The sequence below is a fragment of the Coregonus clupeaformis genome, chromosome 20 (assembly GCF_020615455.1).
Source record: "Coregonus clupeaformis isolate EN_2021a chromosome 20, ASM2061545v1, whole genome shotgun sequence".
Lineage (NCBI taxonomy): Eukaryota > Metazoa > Chordata > Actinopteri > Salmoniformes > Salmonidae > Coregonus > Coregonus clupeaformis.
The window spans coordinates 1,797,087-1,820,671 of record NC_059211.1 but is presented as its reverse complement, the minus strand read 5'-3'; the positions used below and the strand labels follow the sequence as shown (position 1 = coordinate 1,820,671).

The 23,585-nt window shown below is 45.8% G+C and overlaps 2 protein-coding genes across 2 annotated transcripts in view; both read right to left on the bottom strand.

Moving 5' to 3' along the window:
- Window positions 1–4,764: 4,764 nt before the first annotated feature.
- Window positions 4,765–6,089, bottom strand: cep20 (centrosomal protein 20). Its single transcript, XM_041838417.2, has 4 exons — window positions 6,012–6,089; window positions 5,551–5,748; window positions 5,331–5,415; window positions 4,765–5,194 (listed from the first exon to the last, which is right to left on the bottom strand). Exons 1-4 carry the CDS (start codon window positions 6,037–6,039, stop codon window positions 5,059–5,061), a joined length of 447 nt encoding a protein of 148 aa, XP_041694351.1. The 5' UTR covers window positions 6,040–6,089; the 3' UTR covers window positions 4,765–5,058.
- Window positions 6,090–6,771: 682 nt separating this feature from the next.
- Window positions 6,772–23,585, bottom strand: part of abcc6a (ATP-binding cassette, sub-family C (CFTR/MRP), member 6a) — a 38,320-nt gene continuing 21,506 nt past the window's right edge. Inside the window, exons 9-31 of the mRNA XM_041838919.2 lie at window positions 23,332–23,509; window positions 22,878–23,039; window positions 22,659–22,751; window positions 21,633–21,836; window positions 21,289–21,435; window positions 21,107–21,194; window positions 20,382–20,451; window positions 20,158–20,284; window positions 19,812–19,988; window positions 19,527–19,694; window positions 19,112–19,307; window positions 18,911–18,992; window positions 18,631–18,748; window positions 18,216–18,423; window positions 17,601–17,911; window positions 13,064–13,263; window positions 10,679–10,805; window positions 10,306–10,407; window positions 9,861–10,007; window positions 9,504–9,662; window positions 9,236–9,402; window positions 8,608–8,802; window positions 6,772–8,454 (exon numbers count right to left, since the gene is read on the bottom strand). Coding sequence (XP_041694853.2) covers window positions 8,346–8,454; window positions 8,608–8,802; window positions 9,236–9,402; window positions 9,504–9,662; window positions 9,861–10,007; window positions 10,306–10,407; window positions 10,679–10,805; window positions 13,064–13,263; window positions 17,601–17,911; window positions 18,216–18,423; window positions 18,631–18,748; window positions 18,911–18,992; window positions 19,112–19,307; window positions 19,527–19,694; window positions 19,812–19,988; window positions 20,158–20,284; window positions 20,382–20,451; window positions 21,107–21,194; window positions 21,289–21,435; window positions 21,633–21,836; window positions 22,659–22,751; window positions 22,878–23,039; window positions 23,332–23,509 — 3,535 coding nt within the window. The 3' untranslated portion in view covers window positions 6,772–8,345. The remainder of the gene's footprint in view (window positions 8,455–8,607; window positions 8,803–9,235; window positions 9,403–9,503; window positions 9,663–9,860; window positions 10,008–10,305; window positions 10,408–10,678; window positions 10,806–13,063; window positions 13,264–17,600; window positions 17,912–18,215; window positions 18,424–18,630; window positions 18,749–18,910; window positions 18,993–19,111; window positions 19,308–19,526; window positions 19,695–19,811; window positions 19,989–20,157; window positions 20,285–20,381; window positions 20,452–21,106; window positions 21,195–21,288; window positions 21,436–21,632; window positions 21,837–22,658; window positions 22,752–22,877; window positions 23,040–23,331; window positions 23,510–23,585) is intronic.

Here is a 23,585-nt window from a genome sequence, read left to right as displayed (position 1 = left end):
TCAATTTCCTCTGCATATATAGCTATGTATCTGTCTGAGAAAATGTTTGGACACACTGAGCAGAGGTGCAAGCTAGGCAAAGGCTAGGGAGATCCACAGAAAGAACTGTAGTTCTAAGAATGAGCTAGAGTTCTAGGAATGGTGCATGGAATCCCTCCCAGGGATGCCAAAGCAGGTTGCTTCTGTAAAGCATCTTTGTAGTTTTTATTGTCGCCATTGATACTGTATCTACAGGAGCAGGAAAACTAACATCTCAATGAATTAACACTCAGTAAACAAACAGGTGCAGGAACACCTGTTCATCTTATAGAATATGGTTAGCCATCATATTCATAACTATTGTCTCTTTAGATTACTTGCCAACGCAATGGCAGGCAATTCAAGTCATGTCTTTGCTATAGTACAGTTCAAGACAACAACCTGTAACACTACAGTACAATATATTATCTGACTGGGGAAAAACAGGCAAGGTAAAGAAAGATGTCTGACTCTGGGTATAGACTTGAGTTTCCAGGGCTCAGAGTAAGATAAGAATGTCAAGTTCCCTTTTATGGCGAAAGAGGAAATGAGGATGGGGGAGACGGGTGAGAGAGGGGGGAGAGAGGCCGGGCCCACGGCAGCAGCAAGCAGATGTTTGTGTGATCTGCGCTGAGTCTAGGCCACACAGGGACGTCACTAGGGTTCTCCAGCTACGGTTCTGTACTCCCCCAATGAACACGAGGAGGAGGGAGGGATGAGAGGGAGGGAGGGGGGAGGGAGAGTGAGATAGAGAGAAAAGGAGAGGAAGGAGGGACAGGGGGAGGGAAGGAGGAGGACATTTCCCACTTCATAATCAGTTTAGGTCAAGGATCATCAACTAGATTCAGCCGCAGGCCGATTCTTTTGTTGAGCGGATGGTCAGTGGGTGGAACATAATTACAAATAACAGACTGCAAATTGACCGCAAGAAGCCCAAACAGATATATATATATATATATATACAGAAAAATATTTGATTAAAACAGAATCATTTCAAACCTTGCTTACATTTGTATACGATCACATACACTGAGTATACAAAACATTAAGAACACCTGCTCTTTCCATGACATAGACTGACCAGGTGAATCCAGGTGAAAGCTATGATCCCTTATTGATGTCACTTGTTAAATCCACTTCAAGCAGTGTAGATGAAGGGGAGGAGACAGGTTAAAGAAAGATGTTTAAGCCTTGAGACAATTGAGACATGGATTGTGTATGTGTGAATGGCCAAGACAAAATATTTAAGTGCCTTTGAAAGGGGTATGGTAATAGGTGCCAGGCGCACCGGTTTGTGTCAAGAACTGCAACACTGCTAGGTATTTCATGCTCAACAGTTTCCTGTGTGTTTCAAGAATGGCCCACCACCCAAAGGACATCCAGCCAACTTGACATACAGTGGGGAAAAAAGTATTTAGTCAGCCACCAATTGTGCAAGTTCTCCCACTTAAAAAGATGAGAGAGGCCTGTAATTTTCATCATAGGTACACGTCAACTATGACAGACAAAATGAGGAAAAGAAAATCCAGAAAATCACATTGTAGGATTTTTTATGAATTTATTTGCAAATTATGGTGGAAAATAAGTATTTGGTCAATAACAAAAGTTTCTCAATACTTTGTTATATACCCTTTGTTGGCAATGATACAGGTCAAACGTTATCTGTAAGTCTTCACAAGGTTTTCACACACTGTTGCTGGTATTTTGGCCCATTCCTCCATGCAGATCTCCTCTAGAGCAGTGATGTTTTGGGGCTGTCGCTGGGCAACACGGACTTTCAACTCCCTCCATAGATTTTCTATGGGGTTGAGATCTGGAGACTGGCTAGGCCACTCCAGGACCTTGAAATGCTTCTTACGAAGCCACTCCTTCGTTGCCCGGGCGGTGTGTTTGGGATCATTGTCATGCTGAAAGACCCAGCCACGTTTCATCTTCAATGCCCTTGCTGATGGAAGGAGGTTTTCACTCAAAATCTCACGATACATGGCCCCATTCATTCTTTCCTTTACACGGATCAGTTGTCCTGGTCCCTTTGCAGAAAAACAGCCCCAAAGCATGATGTTTCCACCCCCATGCTTCACAGTAGGTATGGTGTTCTTTGGATGCAACTCAGCATTCTTTGTCCTCCAAAAACAACGAGTTGAGTTTTAACCAAAAAGTTCTATTTTGGTTTCATTTGACCATTTGACATTCTCCCAATCCTCTTCTGGATCATCCAAATGCACTCTAGCAAACTTCAGACGGGCCTGGACATGTACTGGCTTAAGCAGGGGGACACGTCTGGCACTGCAGGATTTGAGTCCCTGGCGGCGTGGTGTGTTACTGATGGTAGGCTTTGTTACTTTGGTCCCAGCTCTCTGCAGGTCATTCACTAGGTCCCCCCGTGTGGTTCTGGGATTTTTGCTCACCGTTCTTGTGATCATTTTGACCCCACGGGGTGAGATCTTGCGTGGAGCCCCAGATCGAGGGAGATTATCAGTGGTCTTGTATGTCTTCCATTTCCTAATAATTGCTCCCACAGTTGATTTCTTCAAACCAAGCTGCTTACCTATTGCAGATTCAGTCTTCCTAGCCTGGTGCAGGTCTACAATTTTGTTTCTGGTGTCCTTTGACAGCTCTTTGGTCTTGGCCATAGTGGAGTTTGGAGTGTGACTGTTTGAGGTTGTGGACAGGTGTATTTTATACTGATAACAAGTTCAAACAGGTGCCATTAATACAGGTAACGAATGGAGGACAGAGGAGCCTCTTAAAGAAGAAGTTACAGGTCTGTAAGAGCCAGATATCTTGCTTGTTTGTAGGTGACCAAATACTTATTTTCCACCATAATTTGCTAATAAATTCATTAAAAATCCTACAATGTGATTTTCTGGATTTTTTTTCTCAATTTTTCTATCATAGTTGACGTGTACCTATGATGAAAATTACAGGCCTCTCTCATCTTTTTAAGTGGGAGAACTTGCACAATTGGTGGCTGACTAAATACTTTTTTTCCCCACTGTAACTGTGGGAAGCATTGGAGTCAACATGGGCCAGCATTCCTGTGGAACGCTTTCGACACCTTGTAGAGGCAATGCCCCGACAAATTGAGGCTGTTCTGAGGGCAAAAGGTGGGCATGCAACTCAATATTAGGAAGGTGTTCCTAATGTTTGGTATACTCAGTATATCTCTCTATTATGCGTGGGAATACTTTGGAACAGATTTCCAAAATTAAATTCACTTGGAGCTGATTTGCTGGTGTTTTTACAGTCTTGGGTGGCCAAATTGATTCACCGCCAGTTGAGGAACCCTGGCTTAGGTAAATATAGGGATTAGTAGAAATATTCTTATTTTTCATTCAACTGTTATGGATATGTCTCAGAAATAATTTAGTTGAGAGGGAGAAGAGTACGTTTCCCATTTTATAATTTATTAGTGAGTATTTCATAAATTGATATAAAGGAGGTGGTAATTTTGGTTGAAAAAAAGCTGATCTCTGTGGTAATTCTATTAATAGACCTTCTCCTTGTGGAAATGTGAAAGCAGATTGGAGGTGCATAGTAAAGGGCTATGTCTACTTGGCTTGTCAACAATATATTGATTTCAAGAGATATAATAATACTAAAAGGGTGAATCCATGCTGATTCTGGGCTAAAGCGTCTCTGAATCTCCATCCACTACACTGTTATCAGTTGTTTGAAATCTCCATCATAACTTTCCTAATACCAGAGAGGTAGACTTTGTAGATACATCAACATAAGTCTACAGGGGACATTGTTCCAAGACAACTTCAACCTTTTAGATTTTGGCAGCACTGGGAGAGCATTGCTCAAATCTTTCCTTATACAGCAACAGTACGGTGCTCTGACTGTTAACGTAGAAAAAAGGGTTCCAATAGGGTTTTTCGGCTGTCCCCATAGCATAACCCTTTAAGGTTCCAGGTAGAACCAAAAATTGTTATTTAAAGGGTTCTCCTATGGGGATAGCCGACGAACCCTTTTAGATTCTAGAGAGCACCTTTTTTTCTAAGAGTGTATGGTCATCTGGCCTTAGAGATAGAAGTTATAGCAGCCATTTATCAAGTGAGAGAAATCAGCGCTTGTAAAGGAGTTTTATGCACTCGACTAGTTAGATTACATGAGAGACGTGATAGCAGGCAGGCCTACGGCCTCTGTCCCAAATGGCACCCTATTCCCTATAATAGTGATAAGGAATCCCCATAGGCCCTGGTCAAAAATAGTGCACTATAAAGGGAATAGGGTGCCATTTGGGACGATCACCAGGATAGATGTGATAGCAGGCAGGCCTAAGTCTTTCTTTACATGTGAGCTACAACATATGTATATGTTATGATCTACAGTACATGCCTATTTGCTAAGAGCATGAGATAACACTTGTATAAACATTCTATACTGACTTCATAAATGTAGTTTTTATTTGTCGTGACCACAATAGATATTCGAGACAGTTTATTGCCTCTGTGCACTTCTTCAGTGGAAGGTGTTTATCTTGGGGTTTTATGAGAATGTGGGAGTGAAGATACACTGTAAAGATGCCTGAATACTGTATACAGTACATGTACTGGTCTCCAGGCAAAATTATTTTGTGCTACTACTGCCACTGTGTGATGAAACATTAAACAATTATAAAGTGATAAACCCATCGGCACCAAAAATAGGCCTAATGCCAAAATAGAAAAGATTAGCTGTAGATCCACATCAACAAAATGAACATGTGTAGCCTATACCTAAAATCGAATAATTACAAATTGCTAAAAATGCTTTATTTAAAAAAATCTACAATTTATTTTACATACATCTTTATGAGCAATTTGGCACATCAAAAGCTTACTATGTACAGCTATGCTGACATAGCAGTAGTGAAGAACTTACTACATTACAGACACTCAGGGAACGAACATTTGGCCAAATAAAATAAAATCCAGACCTGTTTTGGCAACATTAACACACACTACTAAGGCTTTCTTGACATCAACTGCAGAAAGAATGCTCAACACCCCCAGTCCCAGTGCAATCTGGAGTGACAGACAGGACACACCTGTGTTAAGACTCAGGACCAAGGAGTGTGTTACTACGGTCTCTGGTCATTGTAGCAGGTGCTGAGCCCCTGAGAAACAGCTTCCCTCCACTGTCTCCACTGCTGCTTAGGAAGTGGGATAGCAAGCCGTACAGTAGAGGCCTGAAAATACACAATATGTATGTCTTTAGTAGGCCTAATAGTAGTCTTTACAGTATTCAATCAATATAGGTAAGACTCTCAGGTCTGGAATCAGTTTCCTGTGGCCTTTTTTAAAATCATTTCTAGATAAACTTACACAGATCTGGAACTGGGGTCCTCCACCACTTTCAGCTCATTCGCCATGAACTGTCTGTCCAGGGGTACCTCAGGTTGACCGGATTCTGAAAAACATTGATTTCATATAGTCATAAAATCAAACTTATAATTGAATAACGGTGAACCTACCAATGGCACTTATATTCAGTTCTGAAATGGATTGTCATATGGTTGACTTGAATGCAATGCATAATATTCACCTGCTGTCAACACTGACGCTGTGTATCGATACTTGTTGAATTCCAGGTACTCGCGGATGAGCTCGTTGATTAGAAGGTTCTCGTGCGACAGCTCGGGACGCGGCTCGCTTTGATCATCCAGCGCATTGAACACCTCAGCTCTGATCCGAGCCTTCAGCTGACCCAACACACCTCGAGACTCCAGGCTCTCTCTCAGAGCTGGGAGAGAAGATAAGTTGTTGAAAAACGTAATAAAAAAACCTCTGCAACTTGTGGGGACCTATTGATAACATATACTTTAAGGTGTGTTGTTCTGTGCGATGGCCAGGCAAACGTTGATAGTTAGCTAGCTTGCGCTACCTACTTTTCCAACTGTGTCGTCTAAAACACTGTGCGTTACACGAACTATGAAATAGTTGCAATTCGCTTGAGTTCAATAAATGTAATATAGACTTTAAAGTGAAAGAAAGGGCAGTGCTTACCGCATTTCAGTTCCGTTATGGTCGCCATTGCAACAGGTATAAACAAATGACGTTCGTATGCCTCACCGAGTTCAAAGGGTAAACTGGTAGCTGCACAAATTAACTTTTGCTCCCACCTAGTGGTCTGAATGGGTTACTTGCCTCGGTCGTTTTCCACTAGTTACTACAGCCACAAAGGCAAAATAGTCTATGTCGTAAACATTTATGAAAACAAAAATGAGCTTTTTGTTCTTAATTTAAGGTCAGGGTTAGGCATAATGTTAGCAGTGTGATTAGGGTTAGGTTTAAAATCACATTTTAAGAAGAGAAATTGTAGAAATAGGTGGGTTTTATGACTTTGGCTGTGGTAACTAGTGAAGACCAAGCAAGTCCTCCAGACTGATTACTGTAAGCAAATTATGCCTAATGTTTGCATCACAGGAGGTTGGTGGCAACTTAATTGGGGAGGACGGGCTCGTGGTAAAGGCTGGAGTGGAATCGGTGGAATTGTTTCAAATACATCAAACACATTCCATTTGCTCTGTTCTGGCCATTATTATGAGCCGTCCTCCCCTCAGCAGCCTCCTGTGGTCTGCATACTCTGTCAATGACAGGCTTTGGAAAATGTGATCCCATTTATATTACAGTCCTTACATTACCCAACTGCCTGCAGTCATACTTGACTCATACTTAAATAAGGCATAGAGGCATAATTGTATAAGGTTTCACAGACCAGACTCACGAAAACATTATTTTCAAAACAGTTTTATTATTTCCAGCATGAAGTATTGTACAGTACAATTCTCAATCAAAAAATTAACAGATTGAATATAAAAAGTATAAATATAATACAATCTCTTAGAATTTGAAGCCAACTTACATGTTCATTATATCACATAAATATTTTTTAGTTTCTTCTTAGCATATTGTCTAAACCAGTAAGACAAAAATATTAAGATCCTTTGACTTCTCTTGGAAAAGTCCATATTATGGATCTGTAAAATATATCTAAACAGGAAGGAATGTCTATTTACAGTCAGTCATAACCAGAACCAAAGGAATAACAATATCACTGACATTGAATGGTATGTGATGACAAAGTCTGTTACCTCAATATTTCACCCATAGCTTTGAGAACTAGGGTGTGTGTGTTCATGCGTGTGTGTGGGTGGGTGGGTGGCACGCCTGGCAGATGTAAAGTGGAGAAACACATTCTTTTTTTTTATTTTAACAAATTTGTTCCATTGTTTTGAAAAGGCATTCTCTTCATTCATGTCGGTTTTCCAGTCACCACTGTAACAGTTGAACGCCCAGGTTTTTAGGCCTACATATCCGACCATACAGATTCTATTGACCGTTTTATGTGTTTACTTAGGACTGAAATAAACAAATACCGCAGAATAGTTGGACGCTAGGCTAGCTAAGCACCTTGGCTCGCTGCAGTATGTTTCTTCTTTGACCAGACTCATAAAACACTGAAATGGCTGGGTAGGAATCAGACTGATGAGTGTGTTTGTGCGTCTGAAATGGCACCCTATTCCCTATATAGTACAAACCTAAGAAAGTGCACTATATTCTATGGAATAGGGTGCAATTTTAAATTGATGACTGTGAAAAGCTTTGTTTTCTGGGTTGTACAGGGTCAGCCCTTTAAGGCTAGTTTTGGGTCAGAGGATATTGCTCCACTTTCTCTAGACTTACCCTGTGGTCGGTTGGTATGAGAATAGAGATGGATTTATTATTCACATGTTTTCTGTCTGATGAGATGATTTGAATAAAATAGTTGGATTTGGTTGCCTGAGATTTCAGCTCAACATCAACAAAGGTACCTAAGTGTTCTTCATAAAAACACTTCATAAAATGTAGCAGATCTACAAAAATAATTTGGTTCACATTCAGAGACTGAACCAAAGTCCTATGGATTTTGCACTCAATCTGACTTTCAACTCCATAAGTGTCATTGGCACACTTTACATCAAATATTTAAAATGTTTGTGTACCCCTGACAAGCCTAGCAACAACCATTTGAGTCCAATACGTTGCATAAATTACAGTCTTTGTGGCTTGATGTCTCTTTCCCCTTCCGAGCACTGGTTTGAGTGTGCGTAGGTTACATGTCTTTATCATGACCAGAGAGCACATACTGTTCACTAAATCGTCACCACATTCACTTCTGGGTCGTCCTTGGTTTGCATCGACATTAGTTCTGGGTCGTTCTAAAAGCATTGCTCTCAGGAAGAGTTTGTGCTGCCTGGATCGTGGAGCTTGGAATGGCCGATTCGACATGTGTTGGTTTGGAAGAGCCAGAGCCATCAGAATTTTCCCCTGGCCAGAGCCCTCAGAGCTGGGCAGCTTTTAGACTAGCCCAGCCTCTCGGCACATATGGTAGAACTGTCCCCTGTTTGAGATGAGGTTGGCTGGGGAGTCCATCTCCGAGATGTGGCCTTTGTCCATCACTATCACTCTGTGGAACGAGGAGAGAGAAGATGTGTCAGATTCTGTGACTGAACCATTGATTTTGAGATGTTGCGACATCATTTGACTGGGGCGTAGTAGCTACTAGGTGTAGGAAAGGAATTGATATGCACATCCCAAAAAGTAAAGCAGAGAGCCTTACCTGGTATAGTCCATGATGGTGTTGAGGCGGTGGGCGATGGTGAGCACGGTGCAGTCCTCAAACTGTTGTCTGATGGTGGACTGGATCAGGGTGTCTGTCTCCAGGTCCACGGCTGCCGTGGCCTCGTCCAGAACCAGGATCTTGGTCTTACGGAGGAGAGCGCGGGCCAGGCAGACCAGCTGGCGCTGTCCCAGACTAGAGAAGGAGACAAATGAAGGAAGGTTGAATATTGGCACTTGAAAACTTTTGAGCACCAGAGCACAGAATATATAGGTTGGCAGATGATAGAACCAGATATAGTAGACCAGATGAACCAAAAATAATGCTCAATAGACTATCTTAATTGAAAGGTTTTTTTTTGTCCAGGACTAGGCTTAATCAGGATGCAGGAAACCATTCCTAGTCTATATGCTTAGTGTTTGGTCTTTGGTGGTCCTTTGTAGCTCATTTGGTAGAGCATGGAGCTTGTAACGCCGTGGTAGTTTGTTAAATTCCCGGGACCACCCATACGTAAAATGTAGGCACGCATGACTGTAAGTCGCTTTGGATAAAAGCATCTGCTAAATGGCATGTATTTATATACAGTATACTATTATATTATTTGGTCAAATATATCAATTGTCCGTACCTGAGGTTCTCTCCTCCTTCCGAGCACTCATAATTCAGTTTGTCAGGCAGGTTGGACACAAAGTTCTTGAGGTGAGCAAGCTCTAGCGAACTCCATATTTCCTCATCACTATACGTGTCAAAGGGGTCAAGGTTCATACGCAGAGAGCCAGAGAACAACACGGGGTCCTGTTGGAGGAAGAACCAAATGTCAGTTACCATCACTGTAGTAAGAAATGTTTTGGGGGATTATCAAATAAAATCAATAGATCAATCAATAACTGTAGTACCTGTGGGATGATGGTAATGCGTGATCTGAGGTCGTGGAGTCCGATCTCTGCGATGTTGACTCCATCGATGTAGATCTCTCCCTTGGCTGCCTCTAGGATTCTGAAGATCCCCAGGGCAAGAGAAGACTTTCCAGCTCCGGTTCTGCCCACAATGCCAACCTAAGAATGACAAATGAGACCGTTCGTTAGATAGGATTAAATAGATTTTACTGGTCAGGTCACATGGGTGGGAAAATACCCATTGTCCTAAGTATCATAAAACTGTGAAAGGAGTATGTTGCTTCAGATAAAACTGAATTTCATAAACAAAGCATTATGGGTACTGTAGAAGGCTACATCATTCTAGATTGTAGTGACCTTTTCTCTGTCCTGGATTTTCAGGGTGATGCCCTTCAGTGCCCAGTCCAGGCCCTTGCGGTACTGCAGTCCGTAGTCTTGGAACTCTATGGTGCCAGTCTGAGGCCAGGCCAGAGGCAGGGAACTGCCCTCCACGTTCCACGCAGCCTGGTGAGTATAGAGAACATTTTAGATTAAATGGATCTGTCTCTCTATATCTATGTTCTTTGTCCCTCTATGTCTATAGTTCTAAACAGGTTAGTTTCACAACACTTCAGATACTGTAAACCTGGCTAAAGAATGGTTAGTTTGTCAACACTTCAGTTACTGTAAACCAAAAAAAGAGAATGAATAACAGTCATGAACCAGGAACTGCCAACATAACTTACAACTTTAATGTCATGACTTATATAACAGCTCATTTCATTGGGGTATTAGCTAATAGAGAGGGTATGTAGATGCTTACCTCTTTCGCAGTGTCAGCGTACTCCTTCACCCTCTCAACAGACACAATGTTGTTCTCTACGTCTGTCCATGATCTCACAATCCAGCTCAGAATGCCAGTCACCTACACAACACAATTGCGAGGTTCAAATGAAAACAGGGCTCTCTCATTTGAGGTAATATGCAGTTAGGATTGTGCAACACATAGGTAGGCTATTGTTCTGCTTTCTTTTCAGTTTGGTAAACCACACATTTTCTGATGCAATAAAAGGGATTGCCTGTAATGGGTTTTGTATGATTGTAGCCGGGTAGAAAATATAAAAAGGACTGTTCTTCTTTGTTGCTGAATGAGTCGGTTATCTATAATGACTACGGTATAGGGTATAATATCTTACCTGGAGGGAGTGTGACACAGCCAAACCAACAATGCCAGGGCTCAGGGTGTCTTTCCCTATCACAGAGAGAACAGCTGCAGCCAAGACCACACCATTACCGACGAACTCAAGATTAACTGCCAACCACCTGCGGATATCAGGAGATGAAAGTCAGATTAGTTGTGGAGAAAGTTTTTGCCTCCATCATTCATCATGGAGGTGTTTTGATTATATTCTGACACAATCACAACAATTAATTAATTAATAAAAATAACAAATCGTGTCAAATCGCCAGTTGGCAACCCATCCCTTGCGGGATTAATTGACAAATAAACAAACATTACAATGATTCACAGTGATAGTTCACAGTGATAATTCGTCAGGTGTTGTGCGTACCGCATAAAGAAGGAAAAATAAATCAATACATAATAGTAGATAAGGTTATCCAAGCAATAATAATAACCCTAGAGTAGTAAAAAAAAAGAAAGAAATACAGATAAATAAATACAGAAACATTTAACGGAAGGCGTTTAAAACCGGTCTGTCACAAAAAGAAGATTGAAGTGTGAGAGATATAGGCCTACACACAATCTATATACAGTGAGGGAAAAAATTATTTGAGCCCCTGCTGATTTTGTACGTTTGCCCACTGACAAAGAAATGATCAGTCTATAATTTTAATGGTAGGTTTATTTGAACAGTGAGAGACAGAATAACAACAAAAAAATCCAGAAAAACGCATGTCAAAGATGTTATAAATTGATTTGCATTTTAATTAGGGAAATAAGTATTTGACCCCCTCTCAATCAGAAAGATTTCTGGCTCCCAGGTGTCTTTTATACAGGTAACGAGCTGAGATTAGGAGCACACTCTTAAAGGGAGTGCTCCTAATCTCAGCTTGTTACCTGTATAAAAGACACCTGTCCACAGAAGCAATCAATCAATCAGATTCCAAACTCTCCACCATGGCCAAGACCAAAGAGCTCTCCAAGGATGTCAGGGACAAGATTGTAGACCTACACGAGGCTGGAATGGGCTACAAGACCATCGCCAAGCAGCTTGGTGAGAAGGTGACAACAGTTGGTGCAATTATTCGCAAATGGAAGAAACACAAAATAACTGTCAATCTCCCTCGGGCCTGAGGCTCCATGCAAGATCTCACCTCGTGGAGTTGCAATGATCATGAGAACGGTGAGGAATCAGCCCAGAACTACACGGGAGGATCTTGTCAATGATCTCAAGGCAGCTGGGACCATAGTCACCAAGAAAACAATTGTAACACACTACGCCGTGATGGACTGAAATCCTGCAGAGCCTGCAAGGTCCCCCTGCTCAAGAAAGCACATATACAGGGCTGTCTGAAGTTTGCCAATGAACATCTGAATGATTCAGAGGAGAACTGGATGAAAGTGTTGTGGTCAGATTAGACCAAAATCGAGCTCTTTGGCATCAACTCAACTCGTCGTGTTTGGAGGAGGAGGAATGCTGCCTATGACCCCAAGAACACCGTCAAACATGGAGGTGGAAACATTATGCTTTGGGGGTGTTTTTCTGCTAAGGGGACAGGACAACTGCACCGCATCAAAGGGACGATGGACGGGGCCATGTACCGTCAAATCTTGGGTGAGAACCTCCTTCCCTCAGCCAGGGCATTGAAAATGGGTCGTGGATGGGTATTCCAGCATGACAATGACCCAAAACACACGGTCAAGGCAACAAAGGAGTGGCTCAAGAAGAAGCACATTAAGGTCCTGGAGTGGCCTAGCCAGTCTCCAGACCTTAATCCCATAGAAAATCTGTGGAGGCAGCTGAAGGTTCGAGTTGCCAAACGTCAGCCTCGAAACCTTAATGACTTGGAGAAGATCAGCAAAGAGCAGTGGAACAAAATCCCTCCTGAGATGTGTGCAAACCTGGTGGCCAACTACAAGAAACGTCTGACCTCTGTGATTGCCAACAAGGGTTTTGCCACCAAGTACTAAGTCCTGTTTTGCAGAGGGGTCAAATACTTATTTCCCTCATTAAAATGCAAATCAATTTATAACATTTTTGACATGCGTTTTTCTGGCTTTTTTTGTTGTTATTCTGTCTCTCACTGTTCAAATAAACCTACCATTAAAATATAGACTGATCATGTCTTTGTCAGTGGGCAAACATACAAAATCAGCAGGGGATCAAATACTTTTTTCCCTCACTGTACATATGTGCTCTTTGCTAGAGGCCTATGTCTGGAGCTAAATATTTGTATAATTTAATTATAGGTCACCCTTTTTTCTTTTATTCCAGGCTTTATCAAAAAATTCAGAAAACGGAAATACACAATGTACACCAGTCACCACATAAACTGGATATTTATTTTTGCCAGAGCATGTACTGCAAGGTGAATTTGTTGTTGCTATCAAACCTTACCTGGTGGCCACAAAGCGAGGGAAGTAGGAGGCCTGGTTGAAGTCGACCCTCTTGTTAGCCTGCACAATGAAGCGGTGCTGTTCTCCGAAGGCCCGTATGACACTGGCTCCCTGCACGGTCTCGTTGAAGTGGGTGTAGATGGGCGAACGGCTCACCGACTCCAGCCTCCGCAGCTGGCAGGATGTGGCCACGTAGAAACTCTGTAATGCACAACGGAAAAATAAAACATTAGGTTTTAATGAACCGAAAGTACCAAGAGGTGGTGTATGTGTGTGGAAGGGGGTGTCACGCTCTGGCTCCGGGACTTTGTATGTTGAGCCAGGGTGTGTTCGTTTTGTTGTGTTTTGGTTGGTTGTCTTTGGGTGTGTTGTCTTGGTTGTTCGTGTGACTCCCAATCAGTGGTAACGAGTGTCAGCTGTCGGCTCGTTATCTCTGATTGGGAGCCATATTTAAACTGTGTGTTTTCACCTTGGGGTTGTGGGTTTTTGTTCCATGTTCGGTCAGTGTCACAGAGGACTTCACGTATCGTCCTTTGTTTTGTTGTTTCGTGGTTGCTTTAATTTATAAAGTCAACATGTTCGCTCAACACGCTGCGCCTTGGTCCGCTTCCTTAGACGATCGTGACAGAAAAACCCACCACAAAAGGACCAAGCAGCGTATACAGGAACACCCGCAGGAGAGAACGCTGGTGGATGTCCTCCTCGGCTGGGGACATATTACGCAGGAGGAGGCCGTCCGGTACCGGAGGGCGATGAAGGGGGAGACCCAGGATGGAGAGGAGCAACGGCGTCAGCAGGGCCATAGTCGGATGGAAGAGAGGCAACCCCAAAGAAATTTTGGGGGGGGGCACATGGCTTGGGCGGCTGGGCAGCAGGCGGCTGCTACAGGACGTTTTGGAGAGGTGGTCACCGGGTGTTGGGAGGCAGAAGGCAGGTTGGCGAGGCCTGGAGGTAGAGCGGAACCAACTTCCCGTACTCAGGCATGGCAGCATGAGACGGGGCAGGTTCCGCGGTATGCGGAGCAGCGTACTGGGCCACGAGTGGTCCGGCACAGTCCTGTACGTCCTGTGCAAGCACCCCGCACGTGTCGTGCGAAGGGGGGATGCAGCCAGGACGGAGTGTGCCGGCTCTATGCTCGAGGTCTCCAGTGCCTCTCCGCGGTCCCGGATATCCTGCTCCCGTATCGCGTGCTGTCATGTCGGTACGGGTTCACAGCCCTGTACGTCCTGTGCGGATGCCTCACGCAGAGTGTGTGAAGGTAGGCATCCAGCCAGGACGGGTGGTGGCCGCTCTTCGCTCCAGGTCTCCTATCCGTCTCCACAGTCCGGTGAGGCCTGTCCCAGCTCCACGCACTAAACCTACGGTGTGCGTCGCCAGCCCAGCCCGGCCTGTCCCTGCTCTACGCACAAAGCCTACGGTGTGCGTCGCCAGCCCAGCCCGGCCTGTTCCTGCTCCACGCACAGAACCTACGGTGTGCGTCGCCAGCCCGACCCGGCCTGTTCCTGCCACTCGCACCAAACCAGGGGTGCGAGTCGCCAGCCTGGTCCAGCCCGTTCCTGCTACTCGCACCAAGCCAAGGGTGCGAGTCGTCAGCCTGGTTCAGCTCGTCCCTGCTACTCGCACTCAAGCCAAGGGTGCGAGTCGTCAGCCTGGTCCAGCCCGTTCCTGCTACTCGCACCAAGCCAGGGGTACGAGTCGTCGGCCTGGTCCAGCCCGTTCCTGCTACTCGCACCAGGCCAAGGGTGCGAGTCGTCAGCCTGGTTCAGCTCGTCCCTGCTACTCGCACCAAGCCAAGGGTGCGAGCCGTCAGCCTGATCCAGCCCATTCCTGCTACTCGCACCAAGCCAGGGATGCGAGTCTTCAGCCTGGTGAGGCCTGTTCCGGCTCCACGCACCAGGCAAAGGGTGCGTATCGTCTGCCAGGTCCGGTCCATTCCTACCTCACGCGCCAAGCCAGGGGTGCGCGTCGGAGGTCCTGATCCAGCAAGCGGGGTCAGATCGGACCGGGGGCACTACGGGGGGAGTGAAGTGGGGTGGTGGTCAAGCCCGGAGCCGGAGCCGCCTCCGAGGAGCAACACCCACCCAGCCCTCCCCTGTTTGGGGTTTTTGAGGCGCGGTCGCAGTCCGTGCCTTTAGGGGGGGGTACTGTCACGCTCTGGCTCCGGGGCTTTGTATGTTGAGCCAGGGTGTGTTCGTTTTGTTGTGTTTTGGTTGGTTGTCTTTGGGTGTGTTGTCTTGGTTGTTCGTGTGACTCCCAATCAGTGGTAACGAGTGTCAGCTGTCGGCTCGTTATCTCTGATTGGGAGCCATATTTAAACTGTGTGTTTTCACCTTGGGGTTGTGGGTTTTTGTTCCATGTTCGGTCAGTGTCACAGAGGACTTCACGTATCGTCCTTTGTTTTGTTGTTTCGTGGTTGCTTTAATTTATAAAGTCAACATGTTCGCTCAACACGCTGCGCCTTGGTCCGCTTCCTTAGACGATCGTGACAGAAAAACCCACCACAAAAGGACCAAGCAGCGTATACAGGAACACCCGCAGGAGAGAACGCTGGTGGATGTCCTCCTCGGCTGGGGACATATTACGCAGGAGGAGGCCGTCCGGTACCGGAGGGCGATGAAGGGGGAGACCCAGGATGGAGAGGAGCAACGGCGTCAGCAGGGCCATAGTCGGATGGAAGAGAGGCAACCCCAAAGAAATTTTGGGGGGGGGCACATGGCTTGGGCGGCTGGGCAGCAGGCGGCTGCTACAGGACGTTTTGGAGAGGTGGTCACCGGGTGTTGGGAGGCAGAAGGCAGGTTGGCGAGGCCTGGAGGTAGAGCGGAACCAACTTCCCGTACTCAGGCATGGCAGCATGAGACGGGGCAGGTTCCGCGGTATGCGGAGCAGCGTACTGGGCCACGAGTGGTCCGGCACAGTCCTGTACGTCCTGTGCAAGCACCCCGCACGTGTCGTGCGAAGGGGGGATGCAGCCAGGACGGAGTGTGCCGGCTCTATGCTCGAGGTCTCCAGTGCCTCTCCGCGGTCCCGGATATCCTGCTCCCGTATCGCGTGCTGTCATGTCGGTACGGGTTCACAGCCCTGTACGTCCTGTGCGGATGCCTCACGCAGAGTGTGTGAAGGTAGGCATCCAGCCAGGACGGGTGGTGGCCGCTCTTCGCTCCAGGTCTCCTATCCGTCTCCACAGTCCGGTGAGGCCTGTCCCAGCTCCACGCACTAAACCTACGGTGTGCGTCGCCAGCCCAGCCCGGCCTGTCCCTGCTCTACGCACAAAGCCTACGGTGTGCGTCGCCAGCCCAGCCCGGCCTGTTCCTGCTCCACGCACAGAACCTACGGTGTGCGTCGCCAGCCCGACCCGGCCTGTTCCTGCCACTCGCACCAAACCAGGGGTGCGAGTCGCCAGCCTGGTCCAGCCCGTTCCTGCTACTCGCACCAAGCCAAGGGTGCGAGTCGTCAGCCTGGTTCAGCTCGTCCCTGCTACTCGCACCAAGCCAAGGGTGCGAGTCGTCAGCCTGGTCCAGCCCGTTCCTGCTACTCGCACCAAGCCAGGGGTACGAGTCGTCGGCCTGGTCCAGCCCGTTCCTGCTACTCGCACCAAGCCAAGGGTGCGAGTCGTCAGCCTGGTTCAGCTCGTCCCTGCTACTCGCACCAAGCCAAGGGTGCGAGCCGTCAGCCTGATCCAGCCCATTCCTGCTACTCGCACCAAGCCAGGGATGCGAGTCTTCAGCCTGGTGAGGCCTGTTCCGGCTCCACGCACCAGGCAAAGGGTGCGTATCGTCTGCCAGGTCCGGTCCATTCCTACCTCACGCGCCAAGCCAGGGGGTGCGCGTCGGAGGTCCTGATCCAGCAAGCGGGGTCAGATCGGACCGGGGCACTACGGGGGAGTGAAGTGGGGTGGTGGTCAAGCCCGAGCCGGAGCCGCCTCCGAGGAGCAACACCCACCCAGCCCTCCCCTGTTTGGGGTTTTTGAGGCGCGGTCGCAGTCCGCGCCTTTAGGGGGGGGTACTGTCACGCTCTGGCTCCGGGACTTTGTATGTTGAGCCAGGGTGTGTTCGTTTTGTTGTGTTTTGGTTGGTTGTCTTTGGGTGTGTTGTCTTGGTTGTTCGTGTGACTCCCAATCAGTGGTAACGAGTGTCAGCTGTCGGCTCGTTATCTCTGATTGGGAGCCATATTTAAACTGTGTGTTTTCACCTTGGGGTTGTGGGTTTTTGTTCCATGTTCGGTCAGTGTCACAGAGGACTTCACGTATCGTCCTTTGTTTTGTTGTTTCGTGGTTGCTTTAATTTATAAAGTCAACATGTTCGCTCAACACGCTGCGCCTTGGTCCGCTTCCTTAGACGATCGTGACAGGGGGGTTTTCCACTCCAGCATTCCTAGTAGATTTACAGTATATAGCCTGCAATTACTTAGCACTACTATGTTAGCAGGTGGAATAAATCACCATGCAAAACAACAACTTGCAAAATCAGCTATTTTAGTTTTCAAGAGTCTAAAACTATTATTTTCCCACAAAATGGTGGCTCAGCCGGTTAGAAACATACCTGAACGAAGGCGTAGAGAATGGCAAGGGGCAGGATGACGACCGCCGCAAAAGGTGTAGCCAGCATGACGATGATACAGACTTCCATCAGCTTGAAGAGGTAGCCCAACATCATTTTGAGGCCGTCGGGGATCATGCAGTCGATAGCGTCAATCTCCTTGGCAAAACGGTTTAGGAGGTTCCCGCTGGGGGTGGTCTCAAAGAAAGACATGGGGGAGTGGAGAACGTTCTTCAGGAGGTCCATGTGGAGGTGCCGGGACGCGATGATACCTCCGACCGAAATGGCCACCGTGGTGCCGAAAATAGCGATTCCTGAAATATAAAATAAACTGCTGTTAGGATCCCTGCTGTTTGGCAACTGTGGTTTATATCATATACTGAAACTCTCAATCTCTCAGGACTCTTGGAGGACTAGTACAATGGAGGGTTACAACAGATCCAAATAAACAAACGTTAGTGGGATCAAAGATGGAATCCGCATTAGGGGAAACAGGGGCAGTTTCACCATGAAGGATTCCAGCTCAACTGTAGCCTATGCTGTTTCTCTTCATCCAAGTCAAAAGGACCTACTTTTATCTTTGGTGTCTTTTCCCAGTAAAATGCATTCGCCACTGACCTTGTGCGAAGCCCAGAGCCCCGTAGACGGCCAGCTTCATGTCTGTGTCGACCTGGGTGCCGTTGACGATGGGTTCGTCGGCCCACAGGCTCAGCCAGTAGTTGTAGGCCAGCGAGGCCCCCTGCTGAAAGGCATACAGGAAGAGGATGGGGATGATGAAGGCCATGCCGATGGTCTTGAAGTACTCCATGTACATCTCCAGCCTCACCTGTGGTAAAAAGACAGACAATCAGTTGCTAGAAATTGACAAACACCTGTTAATATGTGAAAGGTGAGAAAGAAGCTATGTTTGTTTTAAAGACACAATGTGCTGGAGCACTCAAATAGGTAAAACCTGTATGGCTATGGAGGCTTTATAGTGTTGTTTTTAACCATAAGAGGTGCAGTCAAAAATCAGCTCTTGTTCTAGACTCACCCTCCCAGTGCGTGCCTTGTCAACCTCCATCAGCTTTCCCAAGTCCTCAGGAACCTGCTCCTCGTCTATCTCAGACATGGGCTCCATACCCTGCAGGTTAGTACTGTTGGTGTCACCCCTAGAGAACATAGAGGGGTTTCAGTTTGGTTTTTATTTTTAAGATGCTTGGCATGCTCAATGTGACGTTTTCTCCAATATAACTTTAGTATACCATTGAATCAATAAGAACCATGATATTATCAGGAAAAAAATACGTAATGTGTGCTGGAAATTCACTTACCCAATGAGCTGCTCTTGGGATAGATCTCTTGAGAATGGCATGAAGTCGGTCACACTCAGCCGTGAGCTGGCCCTCCTGGCACCTGCAGCATTGGCACAAAATATTAATTTACATGGTGAATAGCTTGTTGGTGAGAAGCAAACGTTTGTTCATCAATGGCGATAATGACTTATCCCAAATGTCATCACAAGGAGGTCCTACCTTTCTGTGCGGCGGTCTCTGTGATGCTCTCTTTATGGTCGTTGCTGGCGAAGGTATGGATGAAGTCTGCAAAGGCCCCGTGGCGGCTCAGCAACTCCAGGTAGGAGCCACTCTCTGTGATCTCCCCGTCCACCAGCACCAGGATGAGGTCCGCCTGGGGCAGGAAGCTCATCCCATGGGTTACTAGGACACGGGTCTGGTAGCATAAACCACAGGAGGAGGATTAGTCAAAATAGACGATCAGCGGAACTAGCCTAATACAAATGGTGGATTTGATTTGAAGAATCTGCAAAATCATGCTTTTTCATCTCAAAACCACACAAGAAACAGTCGGTTACGTGTAAGCTTTTAATATTGATTTCTACAAGTATCACTCTGACTGCTAACAGAGATCATATTTTGGTCATATTTTTACCTTATCTCTTAGCACTCCCTTGGGTCCGATGACTTTGTCAAAGATGTGTTGCCCCACATGAGCGTCCACAGCAGACAGGGGGTCATCCAGCAGGTAGACATCAGCCTTCCTGTACACGGCCCTTGCCAGGCTCACCCTCTGCTTCTGACCACCCGAAAGGTTCAGACCCTGTCAGGGAGAACAATCAAGAAGAAGACATGACTCCAGATTCCAGAACATTCTAGAAGACCATTTGATTGACCATCTAGTGAAAGGAGGTGGAATTCTAGAAGATTATTTTCACACCTTCTCCCCAATCTCTGTGGAGTCTCCAGCAGGCAGGATCTCCAGGTCAGGCAGCAGGGCACAGGCGTCCAACACCTGCTGGTACCAGGTCTTCTGCTTCTCACGACCAAACATAACATTGTCCTGGACCGTGGCATTCTGGATCCAGGCCTGCTGGGGTACATATGCCACTGAGCCCTGTGGAGACAGAACAAGAAATAGAGAGACATTAGCATTGAAGAAGAAGAACATTGAGTTCAAACCACACCCTCACAGACAGATTGTAACACTGAAACTGAAAACCTTAGATTCAATATATTCAACTTCTGTTGCTTCCTTGTGACCTATTTTAAGAGAACTTGTTTACCTTAATGGAGACACTGCCACTCCTCTTCTCTGTCTCTCCAAGCATGGCAGACAGCAGGGAGGACTTCCCGCTACCCACATGGCCCACCACCGCCACCAGTGAACCCCGGGGTACACGTACATTAATCCTGGAAACAGAGGAGTGGAGTTGTGTGAGCCTCATGTCTCTTAACGTAAACTTCAGACCGTTTTAAAGTGTGAAATGGGAATACTGTTGTGATTTACCTTTTCAGACATGGAGGACCTTCTTTAGTCCAACTGAACGTTCCATTGTCTATCAACACACCTTCCCCATCTGAGAAGAAAAAATTTAAAAGAGAGGGAGATAAAGAGAGGAGAGAGAGAGGAACAGTTGAACAGGCGCCAATATGTCCTCTGCATACAGGCATAACAGTTTATGCACCCGTGCAACAACTACCCAACGTTAAAAATATAATGTCCTTTCAAGTGACATGTCAAATTGCAGAGTCTACATAATTACAAGAGGTCTAGTTAGCTTAATCCTCAAAATTACAGTGTGTTCTTTTTACGAGCTGTCTTAAGGAAGTGTTGACGGATTACAGGCGAAGGAAACTGCTATTATTTATCCCCGAATCATACATCTGACTGTCTAGAAGTGATTTACATTCAACCACTGGATGGCAACATCCTATCATTACTCAGTCTACCCAGTCGACCTCGATCACAGGAAGTGACAACATAACATTACCCATTAAGGGTTCTGGATGGAATGCCATGGATGTAAACAACAAATCTTCGGAGGCTTGTTTTTATTGGTTACAACAGGCAGAGGCAGACCACAGTTCCCAGTGGGTAAGAGTTACTATGAGAGTGTTGTTGTTGATCAATTGCTATAGGCTGATACAAGGCCCTTTGCTCCACTCTGAGACAAAAGTTATAGGTCAAGTATGTCAACATACATGGCAACCAGTAGGTGTAGGTGTTCTTACCAGTACTCAAAGGGGCCTTGGCTACATTGTCGTCTTTCAGCTCCTCAGAACACAGGTATTTCCCTAAGCGCTTCAGCGAGACTATGGCCTGAAATTCAAAGAGAAATCCATTGATTTTTAACAGTTCCACAAGACATTATACATTGGTTTGGTCTCTTGAATACTGGACATTGTATTTTCACCTGCATGGTAGTGCTCATGGCAAAGGGGAGCTGGCTCAGTGGGGTCTTCAGAATGTTGATGAGAGCCATGGAGACAAAGACCTTCTGGGCATCCAGGACATTCTTGTCATCAATCAGCACATAGACACCAAACATGGCAAAGGCAATCTGGGGGAAAAAAACAAATAAGCACGATTGGGACACAGTGACCTGAAGCTGTAACTGTAACCACCACACACAGAATTCAGCCATGATACATTTCTACTGTGAGACTTGAAGCTATGAATAGAAAAGAGTAGGTTGAGCTATCCTCCGAAGACGAAATAACTACTACTACTAGTTATATTGAATTGTATTGCAAATACCAGAAAAGTGGATGAGTTGAAGGAGGCGATGGAGATGGAGTAGAGGATCTGGGACTTCTTGAGGGCCTTCAGTTCTTTCTCCCTGTATCCCAGGACCTGCTCCAGAAAGGCTTTCTCCCATGCATAGAATTTCAGGATCTTGATCCCGTTCAGGATCTCGTTCATCAGCTTGATCCGCCCATCCATAAACTTCATCTGTACCTCCTAGGGAGAAGCATTCAAAGACATGGTTAAATACATGTATATAGTAAGCCCTTCTAAAAAGAGGGAAGAGGACAGCAACACCACAAGAGAACAGCACAATAAAAAACCTACAGAAGCGTGGTTGGTCCAGCATACCTGGATATATTACTGATCTCAAGATGGCGCTGCAGTGGATAGTAGCTGTCTGACGGGCTCCTGACCAATTCTGCTATTTTGTGTGTTTTTTTTGTTGGAAGAGGACCCGTAAGTAAGCATTTCACTGTCAGTTTTACAAAGCATGTGACAAATAAAATGTGATTTAATTGGATTTTATAGACATAGTGTTGTCAGTTACAGCTGCAAATACTTGTCAAGTAACAGCTAATGTTTAGCACTATACAGAAGTATGTACTTGTTTAATTTAATTAGAATTTTACTGTGTTACAGTATTGAACACAGTTCTTAACACTTAGCAGTTTTATGACGAGGAAACAACAAAGCGGCCAGGAAAGCGGTCAGTGACATTCTACGACTGTAAGTTCAATTAAATCAGCCATTATTGCCAAAAACAGAAATGAAAAATATAGCCTTTTATAGCCCCTTTCTTCTGTGGTTGTTTTTCATAAGCATTACATGGTGGAGACATCCATCCAACCCGCACGCCCACACAGCTTTCCCTCGGCTATCTAAACCAGCTGTGGCATCCCTGACCAAACATGCAAAATCACATTCTGATTCAGCTACTGCCTGGGGTCAAAGTAGCCTGGCAAGACAGTGCAAAAAGATCTGGGACCAGACTGGGGTCGATGTGCATATGAATCTCATCATAAGACCAGTCCGTACCTGCAGTTTGCTCCTTTTCTTGGCAATGAATCCGTTGAGTGGGAAGATGAGGATGACGGTGGCAATTCCGGCTAGCGCAGATGGGCCTAGGTGCTGTAAGATGGCATCGTTTTACACAAGTCATCACAAGCAATGTTTGTTATAAATGAGTACCAAAGAAAACAAATGTCCGTCATCAATGAGTACCAACAAAAACAGAAGTTACTGTGCCATCCATACCTGCCAGAGGAAGAAGAGGCAGAGGGCGATCTCGATAGGAGCCAGCCACACTGCGTTGAAGTAAACCACAAAGTCCATGAGCTTCTGAGTGTCGGCTGATACCAGGTTGACGATCTCCCCCACTGTGCACGTCCTCCTGGATGCACTGTTTATCACCAAAGACTAGAGGAGAAACAGAACAACCTCAAGTTAAACCGCCAGTAAATGAGGATTATGTAACACTTGGTTTCAAGGTTTCTTAACATCCAAAAACCCTATTTCTAACTTAAATAAACCCTAACTCGACAATTAAAATTTATTTTTCAAAGTTTTTTTCTTGGGCCTTGGAAAAATAATATGTTAATTGTCGAGGTATAGTTTATTTAAGTTTGAATTTCAAGCCTGCCATTAAGAGCCAATGTTTACAACATCACGCCCAGTCACCCACTGTCTACTGGTTGGCACGACGATGTACCTTTCTGTAGACCAGGCCCATCACGGCTGTCTTCACTCTCATGCCCACAGTGAAGCAGGTGTACATGTACTGGTGGTTGAACAGGGACTGGAGACAGGACAGCAGGAACATCAGGGTAGCGTAGAAGTAACCCTTCCACAGGGGGGCGTCTTCTTCGTTCATGAAGCCCAGAAGAAGACTGTTGGAGAGGGGATAAGGGTGAAAGAGAGAACATGGTGATATCATTCAGTACTTCCTGTGGATACATTCTGCTT

Excerpts from the sequence above, each read along its gene's own strand:
- cep20 (XM_041838417.2), bottom strand. The coding sequence starts at position 6,039 with ATGGCGACCATAACGGAACTGAAATGCG. Across the intron at positions 5,416-5,550 it reads AGCGTCAGTGTTGACAGCAG|AATCCGGTCAACCTGAGGTA; the intron begins GTGAATATTATG and ends AATGTTTTTCAG. Across the intron at positions 5,195-5,330 it reads GACCCCAGTTCCAGATCTGT|GCCTCTACTGTACGGCTTGC; the intron begins GTAAGTTTATCT and ends GTGTATTTTCAG.